At 36.9% G+C, this 16,331-nt stretch overlaps 2 protein-coding genes across 2 annotated transcripts in view; both read left to right on the top strand.

Annotated features, from left to right (window-relative positions):
* Positions 1–1,810: 1,810 nt before the first annotated feature.
* Positions 1,811–3,464, top strand: LOC105618812 (glycoprotein-N-acetylgalactosamine 3-beta-galactosyltransferase 1-like). Its single transcript, XM_012200342.1, is given in 4 exon segments — positions 1,811–2,147; positions 2,150–2,644; positions 2,743–3,044; positions 3,231–3,464. Coding segments are annotated over 4 exon segments (1,368 nt in total).
* Positions 3,465–4,425: 961 nt separating this feature from the next.
* Positions 4,426–16,331, top strand: part of LOC105618813 (hemocytin) — a 17,589-nt gene continuing 5,683 nt past the window's right edge. Inside the window, exons 1-18 of the mRNA XM_012200343.1 lie at positions 4,426–4,535; positions 4,690–4,839; positions 5,101–5,228; positions 5,329–5,488; positions 5,565–5,692; positions 5,773–5,868; positions 6,052–6,404; positions 6,746–7,325; positions 7,416–7,703; positions 7,854–8,284; positions 8,497–8,758; positions 9,821–10,051; positions 10,119–10,344; positions 10,415–10,620; positions 10,696–11,061; positions 11,226–11,564; positions 11,641–14,756; positions 14,853–16,219. Coding sequence (XP_012055733.1) covers positions 4,426–4,535; positions 4,690–4,839; positions 5,101–5,228; positions 5,329–5,488; positions 5,565–5,692; positions 5,773–5,868; positions 6,052–6,404; positions 6,746–7,325; positions 7,416–7,703; positions 7,854–8,284; positions 8,497–8,758; positions 9,821–10,051; positions 10,119–10,344; positions 10,415–10,620; positions 10,696–11,061; positions 11,226–11,564; positions 11,641–14,756; positions 14,853–16,219 — 8,537 coding nt within the window. The remainder of the gene's footprint in view (positions 4,536–4,689; positions 4,840–5,100; positions 5,229–5,328; positions 5,489–5,564; positions 5,693–5,772; positions 5,869–6,051; positions 6,405–6,745; positions 7,326–7,415; positions 7,704–7,853; positions 8,285–8,496; positions 8,759–9,820; positions 10,052–10,118; positions 10,345–10,414; positions 10,621–10,695; positions 11,062–11,225; positions 11,565–11,640; positions 14,757–14,852; positions 16,220–16,331) is intronic.

The following is a 16,331-nucleotide window of genomic DNA, read 5'->3' on the forward strand; positions in this document are numbered from 1 at the left end:
TGACCACTTTCGCAACATGGGGTCGAGCATTGTCATGCTGCAAAATCACTTTATCGTGTCTCTCGTTGTATCGCGGCCGTTTGTTTTTCAATGCTCGGCCCAAGCTGGTCCCACCAAATACAGAGCATGACCTTGGACGTCAAAATCACCGTTCTTGAAGCGTTGAAACCACTCACGACACGTTCTTTCACTAATAGCGGCCTCACCATAAGTATTTGAGAGCATTCGAGTCTCAGCCGCAGATTTCTTCATATTGAAGCAAAAAATTAAAATCTCCCGCAAATGACGAGAATTTGGGTCGTAAACTGACATTTTCAATCGAGAATAATTTTATGATGCAGACACAAATCGACTAATGTTTCTATGGGGTTATGTTGACAGATGCCCAAGTTTATTGTATGACGTCTATGATCTATTTATTTCGACCACTACTTATCGCTAAAGCCATCTATAGGAAAACGGAGGAAGCAAAGTTGTACACCTAATATATATTTATATAATTGTAAAAATATATATATATATATACATACAATGTATGTATATGTATTAAACTATACATATATATACACACACACACACACACACACACACACACACACACACATTTCCTGTTATATACTTGCACTGTCCTAAATTATTTCATATAAAAAAGGACGAAAGTTTACCAAATTTATTCAATTTATAATAAAATTTTAAAATATTTCACATTAAAGACTTATATTACTCTTGGTACTTAAATTACTAGTATATGCGGAAAGATTTAGAAATAAAGCATTTATTGTGATTTCTTGTAGAATTATGCAATGTACTTGTATGTGTACAATGCTCTATGTCTATTTCTGAGTTAACAATAAATGAGAAATGTTGAATATATTTAGCAACTTTATAATTTAGAAAATGTCATAAGTATAGCAATCGTATATTGAGCAATCAAGATTTTGTGGAGTTCTATCTATAAAAATGTTTTTATAAATTTTCCCACTGTTACAATATATTATTTTTGTTATTATATATATTACAAAAAAAATTGCTTCTCTATATGAAAGTTCATTCATGGATTTGTCTTATATTTTGTGAATTTGAAATCACAGATCATCAGCTGATTTATGTCAGATTAGGTTAGGTTGTATTAAGTTCAGGTTAGGATGTTAAGCCAACAGATGTCTTGTTTATGTCACCTGTTGATTCAACGGCTATGTGTCATATTATTTTTCTAAGTCGCCATATGTTACACACTCGATTTTTACTTATTAATATTTTTCCTGCTTGTTTAGATAACTGAATATCAAATATAAACTGACCGCGATTGCAAATATAAAAAATTATCTATGAGTTTTTAAGTATAAACTTGCTTTGACATATAGAATATCAATCTATAATGTAATATTATCGATGATTCTATAATGATTTCATTCTGCTCTTATACTATCGACACATAAATATGTGAATAATAAATATGTGAATGAATTGCATGCACAGGTAATGTTCACTATATTGGTAATAATTGAAATAATCATTAAGTTAGATATTTGATATATAAATTAATTATGTTGTATGCTTGCAGTCTTGTCGGAATAAGTTAACAAACTTTACAAACGATATGGAGAAAAAATAAGACTCAAAGAAATTTAAAATGATACATACAATGTCTATAAAAGATACGTGCAATATCTTAATGAGATAAGTGAGTGCAATGAAGGTCAAATATAATGACTGAAGGCATGAGTATAGTATAGATTCTTCATGTTATCTGCCATTAATTTCGATAGAACTGGACGATTTTATCATTTTTTCATTGTGATAACACAAAATGCGTTTACGATTTTTAAAACAGAAATCGATATTTCTGATTGGTTTCGGAATTGGCTTTATTCTTCCGTTATTATTTGTTTCATTAAGAAGTATATTTGTGATTGATTCTATTGTTAATCAAGATCTATCATTGTGGCAACCTGAATACTACCTGAATAAAAAACTTCGTCATGAAGAAATTATTTTGCAGTTTTGGAAAGAGATGAATGAGACAACAGATGTTAACAGTATTACATATCACACTTGGTTAGCAACACAAAAGTTGAAATTATATCAAATTGATTTGGATGAGTACTTGTATGGTCGACAAAAAAGAGATGATAAAAGAAAAAACTTATAGAATGGAACTGGTTAAAAAAACAAGTATCTATTACATGTGTGATTTTTGTGGAAACGCTCAAGCTTGGAAAATCAATCAAGGCTACTTGGGGCAAACGCTGCAATAATGTATATTTCTTTGGACATCGCTTGAAAAATGCGGAATTGCCTATTATTGATGTAAATATAAAAATTGTGTCTTCTTGGCAACTGTTGTGCGAAGCTATGAATTATATTTGGAACCATCAAGTAGATAAACTACAGTGGATTATATTTGTGAAAGATAATACTATAATTATACCAGAAAATTTGCGCTATATGGTTGCTTCTCTGAATTACACAAACGACTATTATTTGGGTCATTCAGTGATTCTGTGGGGTCAGGCTTATAATGTTGCTCAATCTGGATATGTTCTTAGCAGAGGAGCATTGAATAAAGTAGTACAAATGTTCAATAGTACGGACAAATGTATTAAGGGAGGAAAGTATTGGAAGAAGGAAGATTATTATCTTGGTAAACAACATGATGCCATAACATCAAAATTTATTATATGATAAGTTTTGATTGATTATTTATATTTGATATGATATTGATTTTTTATCTTTTTATAGGAAAGCATCTGTCATCCTTAGGCATACATCCGTCTGATACCAGAGATCAGTACTTAAGAGGTACTTTCCATGGTTATTCTTTACAACATCTTTTATGGGGTGTTGCGAAACCAGACAGTTATTTTACACGTGCTGTATATCCGATAAAAGGAGAATGCTGCTCGCCGATATCTGTAACTTTCAGCGTTAATGAATCCAATAAAATGCACATGCTAAATTATTTGTTGTATCAATTGCATGTATTAAACAGTGAAAGCCGATTTGGTAATGTTTCTGCTGAAGTTCGAGTACGTGAAGAAGATGTGAGTTTTAATACAATTAACGTTGTTTATCAAGTTATTTCTTAAAAATTTTTTAAAGAAATTTTTGTTGGATGTTAATGCGTTATAATATAACCATATAATATAAATAAATTTAAATCTCTTTTATGATGCAATAAAGAATGTCATGATAATAATTGTAATTTTATATCATAGTTTATATTTCAGGTTTGGAAAGTTGCACTGCAAGAAGAATTTAACATCACGCATTTAAGTGATATATCCAGCGATGCTTATTTCGAAATATGGCATTCGAGATATTCTGAACCAGGGCAGTTAAAAATTGCTCAAAATTATCGGACACCGGTCCCGCTAAATTGTTTGCTAATGAATTACAAAGAGGAAAATTTATCAGCGCACAATTGTAGGACTAAAAATGTCGTCAACAGTAGAAAAAACTGAATGAGTTATTTATTAGAATGCTAGTTTGTATGATAGTTATCAAAAAAATGTGTACACAAAAGTTCAAGAAAGTATGAATATTTGTGATATTCCCTGTTTGTATATATGATTACATGATTAAAATTACATGATATAACTGTAGCAAATAAGCACGTTAATAAAATTACATTGATATACTCCATTTTCAATTTACTACGCGAGCAAAAAAAAAGAATGTCAATAAAAAAGTCAAGCTGAAAGTGCATTTAACATTGTCCACTGTAATATACAATTAATTGGCTTATGTTCTGGGTAATTTATTAATCGGAAATGGTTGATAAAACTATTTCCCTTGTTATGCTCAGTACGTTTTATCGAGCTAATTAGAAGCTCATTAACGTTAAAACGAAAGCGATAAGTTAATCATTTCTAAAACATTTTCTCAGAGTTGCCTATCGCAACTCTTAAATGATTAATAATTGATATAAAATAATTGATATAATTACGGTATATTATTTGAAAATAAATATGTATTTTCTTTTAACTTTAATTCATGTTATATTTATTGCTATTTTGAATACAGCCTTAAATTTACATACAACACGTAGATTTGAAAAGCTAAAGAAAACATCTATGGAAGAAAGAAATTTTGAAGATAATTAAAATTTGTATAAATATATTTGTTTTATATTTTTTATAATACGCGTTTCTTTGTATTGTACATCCATTATGGACATGATACGTGATTATTTTTACATATAAATATTTCGTCTGATTCGCGACCGACTGACCCATATTTTTCATCTCTCGTTTATCAAATATAATTTGAGCTTATCACTTATCCGTTTCCTTCTAGAAGTAGATATATAAAAGGGCTATACTCTAATTTGCGCATTTTACAAGTGTTACTTAGTGTCACGCGTTTTGTCCAAGATACAAATGTAAAATTTTTTCTGGCATAAAGTTACATTGTGCAGGTACCATGGTGCCGTTGCGGATACTTAGACATTTATTCGTGCTGATTATTGTTGCAAACAATATAAAACAAGGAAATGGATATTCAGAGGATATGAACGCGCAAGAAGTAAATGAGTTAGTACATTATATATATATTTCTATTGTAGAAACTAAAATTTTTCTTTATAATATTACTAAAATAACTGCATTTTATTTTCCTTAAGGAATAAATTATGCAAATTATTAAAAAATCCTATTTTTGTTTATAAATTTTTTTCGTATATATTAGGGAGGAAGATATGTTAAAAGATGCATCAGATTTAGCGATCGGAGGTTCCTATAATGTTAAAAGCAAAGGAGGAAGACGCGTATTTGCAGGGGGTTGTACCCGTAGACCGAGCGCGCCTGTGAACGGCAAAATAAAATGTTCTCTGGACAGGTATTTAGAAGAAAAATTCAAATAAAGATATCAATATCAACATTATGTATATAATATTAATATCAATATTATGATATTATTAATATCATAATGTACGTCTAAATTGATAAGTTAATTTACATATTTCTGCGGTATTAAATATTTAATTTGCAATTAAAATCTTTATATTAGTAAAATTATAAGGTATTTAATTTTATAAACGGAAATGCGCTATAATAAAATGCTAAACAAATATGCTAGATGTAATAATTCTTTGAATAGTGGTTGTACTGCAAGTTGTGCACCTGACTATAAATTTCCGAACGGCGCGTTTCAACTAACGATTACCTGCGTCGATAAAGAATGGCGCGTTAGAGGAACCGAGTGGAACTCTGTACCACATTGTGAACGTACGTAGAAAAAGTGAATCTAAATTCAATTTCTACTCGATAAAAAAGATCAAGAGACGATAAGATCTTCGATGCGATTTAAATTACATATCTTTCATAGCTATCTGCATGCCGGAATGTCAAAATAATGGAATATGCGTTGCGCCTCATCATTGCGACTGTCCCAAACACTTTACTGGTCCGCAGTGCCAATTCGAAGATAGACCGTGTCTAAATTATTCTCCACCTGTTCTCAATTCTTATAAAAGATGTAATGCGAAGTGAGTATAACATTTGTAGATTATATTTTTACAAGTTCTACGAGAAAAAATTTTCAATTTTTTAAAATTCTTTAAGAACATGCACTATATCTTGTATGGAACGTTTTACTTTTCCCGATGGTTCATCCGTCGCTAATCTAATCTGTAAGAACGGGAGTTGGATGCCAACTAGAAGCGATTGGATTTCAATTCCGGATTGCGAACGTACGTCTGCATGATCATTAAATCTCTGTACGTTATATAAATTAAATACACACAGTATTAACATGATTATGTCTCTACAGCTGTGTGTGATCCACCTTGTCAAAACGGTGGCAATTGTCTGCCGATGAATGTATGCCAATGTCCACAGGATTATCGAGGACCTCAGTGTCAATACTGTAAATGATGAGATATCTTTATTTATAGTTCTATTTTATCTATATATATCTATCTATATATAGAAGATATATGGATACTTGGAAATAAATTTTATTAAATAAATCTTTTTCTCTCTCCGTATCATATGTTTATAATTTATTTTTTTGCAAATTATGTATCTAATCAATATATATGGATGGCAGCTGCCGATGTTTGTGATGCCGAGAAACTACATTTCAATGGTGGATATCACTGCAGAGATTCTGGCGATACATATTCTTGTACGCTGTACTGCCCATCAGGAATACAATTTGAGTTTCCGGCTTCTTCGGTTTACATTTGCACTTATGATAAAGGAATCTTCGAACCGCAGCCTGTACCACAATGCAAGGTTGACAATAACATCAAGATCATCTCACATGGCACATTCCACAACACTTACGTACGGGAATCGAATCACTCCTGGTCGATGGAAAATATTAACACTAAAACGAAACACTCTGAAGAGATTTATGAAAAGTACAGGGTTTATGACAGCAATGCGTCTTCACATCCAGTAAATAATACATTCCATTTACGAAAACATGATTTAATATAAAAAAATCGTACCGCAAATATAGGTGACTTGGGATAGTGTAAGTAACTTGGGACAGAATGTATTTGTTAAATTTAATCGTGGTATTTATCTTTAAAGAAAGTTTAAATTTTAAATTGTTTTTAGCGACTCATGTATGGAGTCTATGATTGAATATAACAAAAGTACCTGCTGTCCCAAGTCACTTATATTTGTGGTAATAAACATTAAAATGATAACTGTGAAAAGAGTCTATGTTTATTAAACATACAAACAAAGTGAAAAAATGATATGATTAATTTATACTGCATGAAACATTACAGATTCGATTTAATGATGATCGCATAACGGTCTTTGAAATAAATCGACCGAAACCAAAAATATGTTTCACCTGGGGAGGCGCGCATTACAAAACCTTCGATGACAGAATCTACAGCTTTGACAGCGACTGCTCGCACACGCTTCTTCGGGATACTCAAGACGGCGTTTGTACAATCGTAGCATCGAATGATCCGGGCTGCAGAACCGGATCGGATCATTGCTCTAAGATCGTGAAATTATTTGTGCACGACAAGAAGTACGTACTCACCAGCGACGACACAGGTGTGCCGATATTTTCCAACAACAAACGATCGTTGCCGATACCGATATATTTGCCTGGATTGCGTGTGGACAAGTCCGCGCATTTCATCCTTGTCTCTCTCGACTCGCTGGGCGTAAAGCTGAAGTGGGACGGCGCCTTGCTATTGCAGATTGAAGCTTCTGAGAGTATGTGGAACAAAACGGCTGGTCTATGCGGTACTATGAACGATGATCCGAACGATGAATTCTTAATGAAGAGTGGAAGTTACGCTCGAACTATATCGGCGTTGGCAAGTTCTTGGCGCCTCGAAAGTTTCGAAGGTAACACAATTATATTTTCAACTCGTATTTTATAATTGCTGAACTATAATTTTACATAAAATATCTATCATGATGTATTTCATTTTGTAGAAACATGTGATGATTATCCAAGTATTCAACACGCGTGTGAATCGAAAGACGAGTTTGTCCATGATGCGCTTCAGTTCTGCGTTCAGTTGCTCTCCAACAATAAATTTAAAGTTTGCGCTGACACGATTAATCTTCCTGAACTGACCGATGCATGTTTGTGGGATTATTGCGCGTGCAAACATGAAGATAGAAGAAAATGCGCTTGCAACACGATGGACGTTTATATCCGTCAGTGCGCTCACAAAGGAATTGCGCAATCAACAGCGTGGAGAAACGATGATACTTGTCGTGAGTTAATAAAAAGATATATTTATAAACCTATTTTGAAATATTTTGTAAACCTATTTACTCATATAAAACATATATTTATAGATAATTGTCTTACTTAATTTTTTAAATAAATTATTTATATAAATTATTTTAAATAAATTATTGTAGCGATTAACTGCGACGGTGGACGAGTGTATATGTCATGTGGTCCAAAGGTAGAAGCGTCTTGTTCTTCCAGTATCGAAGCAACGAGCGAGAGTTCTGAGTGCGAGGAGGGCTGTTTCTGTCCGACAGGTACCTTGGAGAATCAAGGGAAATGTGTCACTCCGGAGGAGTGCCCGTGCAGGTTGAGGGGCAAATTATTCCAGCCAGGCACAAGCGTGCCAAAGGGCTGCAACACTTGCACGTGCACTTCCGGTAAGTGGGTGTGCACGCAAATACGATGTGGTGCTAGATGCGCCGTCTTGGGCGACCCGCATTATACCACGTTTGATGGTAAACACTACGATTTTATGGGAAAGTGTAAATACTACTTAATGAAAGGACAAAATTACACGATCGAAAGTGAAAATGTTCAATGTTCCGGAGCGATATCTCAGGTCAGAGAAATCCCTGAGGAAATTTAATGTATTATGCTCTTATTAATTATATTAATTATATTAATTATATTAATTAGATATGAGAAAAAGTTCGTGGCGTTTTTCCCGTTATATCTAACGGGAAAAACGCCACGAACTTTTTCCCACACCTAATATATTACTACATATATTTTCCCACTTAATCTTTCCTAATTAATTATTATTTATTTTAGAGTATGGGATTTGCTTCTGCAGACTCCCCATCGTGCGTCAAGGCTGTTACAATTACTTTCAAGAATACCTCTATAAAATTAAAGCAGAATCGTCAGATTACGATAAATGCTGATGAAATAACGAAGTTTCCAACGCTTTTTGATGGTGCCCGAGTACGAATTGCGAGCAGCATATTCATGGTGATTCATCTGCCAAATGCTTTGGAAGTGTGGTGGGATGGTGTATCACGTGTTTACATTAACGCTCCTGCTGAATTTTACGGTAAACTTTTTGGTTTTATTTTTATTATTATAATAAGAAGAAGAACGCGAACGTGGCATAGGAGACAGCGCACTGATATATCATGCCAGAGGTCCCGAGTTCGATTCAATAGGAACCAAAATATTTATGCTCGTGTCTTCTCTCGAAAAAAGTCGGTAATCTCCGAGAGTATTTTGCCCACAGAAACACCTCTCAAAAAAATCTGTTTGGAATCAACATTAAAACTGTAAGTCCCGTATGCTTATGGTAATTGAATAATCAGCGTGCGCAACACAAGCATATGAGAGAGATGTAATATAGGCTTAGAAGTCTAACTAAGAGGAAGAAGAAAAAACATAGCTTACTATTTTAGTAGTTCTATTGCTTTTAAGTACTTTCATACGTGGAAAGAATGTCTGAAAGTATTTAAAAGCAATTAGTAAGATAGTAAGTTATATTTTTTCTAAGTACTTTTCTAAATATAGATCTACTATGTCTTTTGAAATTGTTTCAGTAGTAGTAGCCATTTTGTCATATTTGTTAGCTGATGATGAAAACGAAGTATCTACACTTTTCCTGTTTGGTGTGTCCTTATGTTGAATTTGATTTGTTATGTTGATTCGATTTGTTTTTCTAGATGATACAATCTTATTATAATCTGATGATAATTCTTTAATAGATACTGAAGGTGCTATGTCATTAAATAGATGCACAATAATATATAAAGTATTCTGAATTGATGATTTAGAATTATTTCGTTTTCCTGTTTTTATTTTGATTTCTAATTTGTTTAAATCGTCGTTACTGTCAGAATCTTCAAAGTCTAATCGTTTTTCAGTATTAATGGGTGGCGATATTAATGGATCTATTTTATCTAAACTATCTACTCTATTTGAGCACGAGTAAACTAATTTAGTCTGCATTTTTCATCAAAAGAGACGTTATTAAATATTTTATTAAATATACTTTTGATTATCAAAATTGACTTTATGCGCAGACTTTATGCGTGCTTTCTTATTTTCTAATTCTTCTGATTATCATATCTTCAAAGAATAATCTTCTGATTGAACCGTGATTATTCAGATCAAACGAAAGGACTTTGCGGAACGTTTAGCGAAAATCAAAAGGATGATTTTATAACTCCTGACGGTGATATTGAACCCGCGGCGATCGCTTTTGCCAATAAATGGAAGACAAATGAATATTGCATTGATGAGCCTGAGAATGAACCAAAACATCCCTGCGAGTTAAATCCTGAAAGGCGAGCGACTGCGGAAGAACATTGCTCCAAAATACATAGTGATATTTTCTCAGGTACTTATAACATTTTTATAATATCTAAAGAGTTTTAAATAATCTCATTATTTTCCTGTTATTTTAGATTGCCATTGGCATGTCGATCCGACGGAATTTTACCGAGACTGTATGTACGATATGTGCGCGTGTGATGCTGATATAAAATCGTGTCTCTGCCCTATGTTAGCAGCGTATGCAAAAGATTGCGCGGCTCTAGGCACGAAGCTTTCGTGGCGCACCGAAATTGACGAGTGTAAAATTCATTGCAGCAGCGGACAGACTTATCAAATCTGTGGAAATAGTTGCACAAGGTAGCACTATAATGCATTCACTGCATTTATTTGTCGAGATGTTTGTATTACCTTCAATAAATTGATGCAGATCGTGCACGGACATTTCCTTTTATCGGGATTGTAAGCAGGAATGTGTGGAAGGTTGCAACTGTCCAGAAGACCAAACATTAGACGTGAATGGCGAGTGCGTCCCAATCGCTCAGTGTCCCTGCGTGCATGCAGGTCGCGAATACAAGCCTAATCATCGAGAAGTCCGTCCAGGCAACAAGGGTCAAGAGCTTTGCTCTTGCATAGGTCGGCACTTAAAGCGCTACTCTGCTCTTGATAATGTTTCGTAATCCAAAATTATATTTTTCGCTGATTCTACAGGCGGTATATGGGAGTGCCGGTTAGCAACGCCAGATGAAATTCGGGAGTATCCACCGGTCACAGAATTACTCTCCGTTTGCCAGGCTAGCAAACATCTGGAGGTGACAGATTGCGAGCCGGTAGAACAGAGAACTTGCAGCAACATGCACATACAGAGCGAACAGACACCGTCAGTGTGCACATCTGGTTGTATCTGCAAATCCGGATATGTTTTAGATATACCAAATGGTGCCTGCATCAAAGAAGAGGATTGTCCCTGTCATCACGGCGGAAAGAGTTACAAACAAGGCTCAGTTATACAAGCTGAGTGTAATACTTGCACGTGCGAAGGCACCAAATGGAAATGCACGGACAGAATTTGCGCAGGTGATTTTTTTCTTCTTTATTAATTTGCTATTAACTATTTTTATTATTTCTTTGTATGTATTTCTTTTGTGATTTTTGTTGGCAAATATCTCAAAAAGAATTTGATTTATTATATTTTTATTACTTCATATTATTACGCTGAAATATTGCTAATTTTCTTGTAGGAGTCTGTTCTGTATGGGGTGATTCTCATTATAAAACATTTGATGGTAAAACATATGATTTCCAAGGTGTATGCGACTACGTCTTGGTGAAGAGTACTTTGAATAAAGAAGATTGTTTTGATATTTCGATTCAAAACGTACCCTGTGGTACAAATGGAGTTGCATGCTCGAAATCGATCAAGCTTACGATTGGCAGTGGTGAACAACAGGAAGAGTTAATTTTGACAAAAGGAAAGGAGTTACCTAAGGGATCTTTTAAGAGATTATCGATAAGATCCGTTGATCTTTTCGTATTTGTTGATGTGCCAGATTTAGGATTGGTGTTGCAATGGGATAAAGGTAAGAATTATGTACAGATTATTCAAATATATTTTAGTTGAATTCTTGAAAAGAATTATTGATTATTCTTGATTAGGTACCAGAGTTTACGTAAGATTAAATCCGGAATGGAAGGGTCGTACGATGGGTCTATGTGGCGATTACAACAATAATGCCGAGGACGATTTTAAGACACCATCTGGAGGGATATCTGAGGCTTCCGTCAATCTGTTTGGAGACTCGTGGAAAAAAGATACATTCTGTCCTGAACCGAAAGATGTGCAGAATGTCTGCGAACAACATCCTGAACGTAAGCTATGGTCACTACGACAGTGCAACGTGCTGAAGTCACCATTGTTCTCACCATGTCATTCAGAAGTGGAGGTCGAGCCATATCTGCGCAACTGCATTTTCGACACATGTAGCTGCGATGCCGGCGGCGATTGTGAATGCCTGTGCACGGCGTTGGCGGCATACGCGCACGAATGCAATGTACGAGGTGTCCCGGTAAAATGGCGAACGCAAGAACTCTGCCCGTTGCAGTGCGACGAAAAATGTAGTACATATTCACCTTGTGTTTCGACTTGTCCGCGTGAAACGTGCGATAATTCTATGATCGTGAGAGATGGCTCGCATCTATGTGCGGAGGATACATGCGTGGAAGGCTGCCAGTTTCAGTCTTGTCCCGAAGGCCAAGTGTATCGAAACGCCAGTTATACGGAATGTATACTCAAATCGACATGTCCAAAACCTTTCTGTATCGAGCTTGATGGGATGACATATTATGAGGGTGACAGAGTCAGTGGCGACGACTGCCACAGTTGCTTTTGCAGTCGTGGCAAGGTGATCTGCAAAGGAGAAGCCTGCACCAGCATGACTACCGCTGGTACTACTGCTGTACCCTTGGCGGAGCCTCAGAAATGTATAGATGGCTGGACCACGTGGATCAACAAAGATTCAACGGTTAAAGAGAAGAAGTTCTTAGATGTGGAGCCCTTGCCCAAGTCCATGGATCTTGCTAATGCAAATGAACTTGCAGTTTGCAATAGGGAGCACATAGTTGACATAAAATGCAGATCTGTTAAAGAACATTTAAGTCCAAAGGAGACTGGTCTGGACGTGGAGTGCAGTTTGGAGCGTGGTTTGTATTGCCAATCGCATCCGAATCTTCCTTGCGTGGATTTCGAAATTAGCGTATTGTGCCGTTGCTCTGAACTAACTACACACGGTGTCGAAAAGACAACAACGGAGATTAGTACGGGGATCGGGGAAAAATGTGACGTCGCGCATCCCAATTCGCCACATCCGACGAATTGTCAGTTATATTATCAGTGCGTTCCTACATTGATGGGACACGAATTGATAGAAAGATCGTGTAGTCCCGGTACTCTTTACAATTCGGAGACTCACGTGTGTGATTGGGGAACAGAAATTCTACGCACGCGACCAGAATGTTCGGTTGAATCCAGAGGAACTACGCAAGCCAGTGGCAGAACCGAATGGAGCAGCAATAGTATCAGTCATTACAATAATACACTGTCGACCACAGTGGAAAAGATAGTATCAACTATGAAGGTGTGCAAGGAAGACGAGACGTGGAGTGAATGCGCAATCCAGTGCGCTAGGGCGTGTCAGTACTATCATCACATTCTAATGACACAGGGTCTTTGCAACGAAGGTATTGATTGCGTTTCTGGATGCGTCTCGATCGACCGACCAACATGTCCTTCGCACAAGTTTTGGAGAGACGGTATCACCTGCGTGGAGGCGAATCACTGTTCTTGTAAATCCCATGATGGAGGTTCGGTTGCGCCCGGTGCCATAAAAAAAGAATCTGACTGCGAGACCTGCCAATGTATCAATAATTATTACACCTGCGATACAACTTTATGCTATAATATCTCGGGTCATGAAGTGACAGGAACTGGCAGAGGACCGGAAACAACCGCACAACCATCGCTCAGTACGACTTTGAGAAGTACTTGGGAAACATTACCAGTCATCGGGTCATCCGTCAGTGAGCAAACGATCCTTCTATATAGCACGGTCACTCCGCTTGGAGAATGCAGCGATGCCAATTACGTACCGCTAATACAAAATCTACGGGAAGAAGTGATCGTCCGTTCTAGCAGCAATAGGCATTCTGTTTTACGATCCGAGGATTTGTTAATGTATACAGAAGGAACAATGTTGCTACCCAAGAAATTTTGGGAACCTGAGATGGTGAATACGAATCAATGGGTTAATATCGAGTTTAATAAACCTGAACCAATTTACGGAGTGATTCTGCAAGGAGGCGTTTCTGAAGATAAATTCGTAACTAGTTATAAGGTACTCTTTTCGGAAGACGGCCAAACCTTCTCATATGTACTCGATCATGAGAAACAGCCACGCGTGTTCAGAGGACCCATTGATAAAATCCAATCTGTGAAGCAAATATTCTATCAACCAATTGAAGCGAAGATCATTCGTATCAATCCTCTGACATGGCACAATGGAATTGGAATTAAGATGGAAGTGCTGGGTTGTCAAGATCACGTAACGTCAACGACAACGAAAACAACAACTTCCGAAAAAATCATGATACCGGTGTGTGAGGATTCAATGGGATTGGATAACGGGTTGATGTCCATACAACAAATTTCAGTCTCAAGCTCGCCGCAGCTGATTCAATATCTTCGGTTGTCCACGGAAAGTGCGTGGCGTGCCGCTTTGGACAATCCTCATCAATACGTTCAGTTCAACTTCCTAGAAGCTCGAAATCTGACTGGAATCATAACCAAAGGCGGCGACGGCGCTTGGACGACTGCTTACAAAATATTTTATAGCAACGACGGACGTTATTGGAATCCAGTCATCGATGAGAACGGCGATGAGAAGGTGTTTCTCGGCAATTTTGACGCGGAAAACCAGCGAACGAATTTCTTCGAGAGACCATTACACGCAAAGTTTTTAAAGATACAACCCATCAAGTGGCACGATCATATTGCGTTAAAAGTCGAAATCCTAGGCTGTTATCTAATGTATCCTATATCATCAACAACATCAACAACCAAATCAATGACATTTAATCAAGAATGCAACGTGTGCGACGGAATTGATGAAACGTCGAACGACGAAGGTTGCAAATGCGAGGATCCTCATTGGTGGGATGGGGAGTCGTGCGTACCAAAGCGAGAATGTCCTTGCGTGGTTGGACACGTACCTTATGCGGTAATAATAATAGTAGTAACAATAATGCGCTTATTAAAGTCTTAAAACTTCCTAAAGATAGGATGCAGCAGTTATAATAATAGATGTTTATTACAGGTAGGTAGCATGTACGAGACGGACGATTGCCAGCAGTGCGTGTGCTCCTTCAGCGGAACAGCCGCTTGCTTGCCGAAGAAGTGCGAGCCTTGCTTGGAACCGGGCCTGCGATCTGTTGTCGGTGAATTATGCGCCTGTCTCTGCAAACCTTGCCCAGCAGGTACCAGGCACTGTCCCACGAGCGACGTGTGTGTAAATGAGACTGCATGGTGCAACGGTGTTCAGGATTGTCCGGATGATGAGATAGATTGTGCAAAAATCATTTCTACGACACCTATCGTGATCGAATTTTCAACAACAATCAAACAAGAAGTCACAACTATCAGTCCCCCTCCATTGCCATGCGAGAAACCGATTTGTCCACCCGGTTACAGAGTAGTTTTCAAGCAGACATCTCGGCTACACGATAAACCACATCATAATGTTAAGACGAATGTAAAATCCAAAGATCACAAAAGTTTTACAAAAACGAAGACGTACAAAAAGCATCCATATCGTCATCCGATTCATGATCATCCAATGAAGGATCAATTAGCAATAGAAAACATTCAATGCCCTGAGTTTATTTGTGTGCCCACTAAACCTCCTGTCTATCCTAATGAGGAAAAGCCTGATAAGTGTCCAGAGGTGTTTTGTCCACCGCAGTACGAAGTAGTGTATGAGAAGATGAGCATGTACAAGATACGCAAATGTCCCAAATACGCTTGCCGACCATTGTCACCACAGGAGGTAATTTGCAACGTTACAGGTCGAACATTCAACACGTTCGATAACATGGAATATAAGTACGATATCTGTAATCATATTTTAGCCCGAGACATGTATGATAACGAATGGTATATCACGTTGGAGAAACAGTGCATCGACTCGCGTGGACAGCGGTCCTGCACACGGGTTTTGGCGGTGATGCTGAATGAACGCACAATCGTGCTTTATCCAGATTTACACGCAGACATTGACGAGTATACTTTCACGGCCGAGCAGATAACGCGACTTGGAAATCGATTACCCGGTTTTAAGCTTTCACGCACAGGCGACAAGATCATCTTTGTCTCGCATCGCTATGGTTTCTGGGTGATCTGGGACTCGAGCACCAATGTGAAGATCGGCGTCACCGCTAAACTAGTAGGTCGCGTGGACGGCTTATGCGGATACTTCGACGGTGATATCACGAATGATCGCCAGACACCTGAAGGTACACAAGCGAGAAGTACAGTTCAGTTTGGGGATAGCTGGGCGATGGAAAACACGGAATGCGATGTACATGTGTGTCCACATGACGTTCAGGAGCGAGCTTGGATCATCTGCAATTCCGTGAAAAATCCAATGCTACTAGACGTGTGTTCTGCAGTTGTCGACGTCGACAGGTAATATTTATAAACATTTAATATAATAAAAACTTATTAATTTAAACGATTAAATTGGAGTGCACAATTTGTAAATTTGTTGTAACAAAATTGGAATTTTAATTAAATTTAT

This window comes from Atta cephalotes, assembly GCF_000143395.1.
Source record: "Atta cephalotes unplaced genomic scaffold scaffold00018, whole genome shotgun sequence".
NCBI classification, from domain to species: Eukaryota; Metazoa; Arthropoda; class Insecta; order Hymenoptera; family Formicidae; genus Atta; species Atta cephalotes.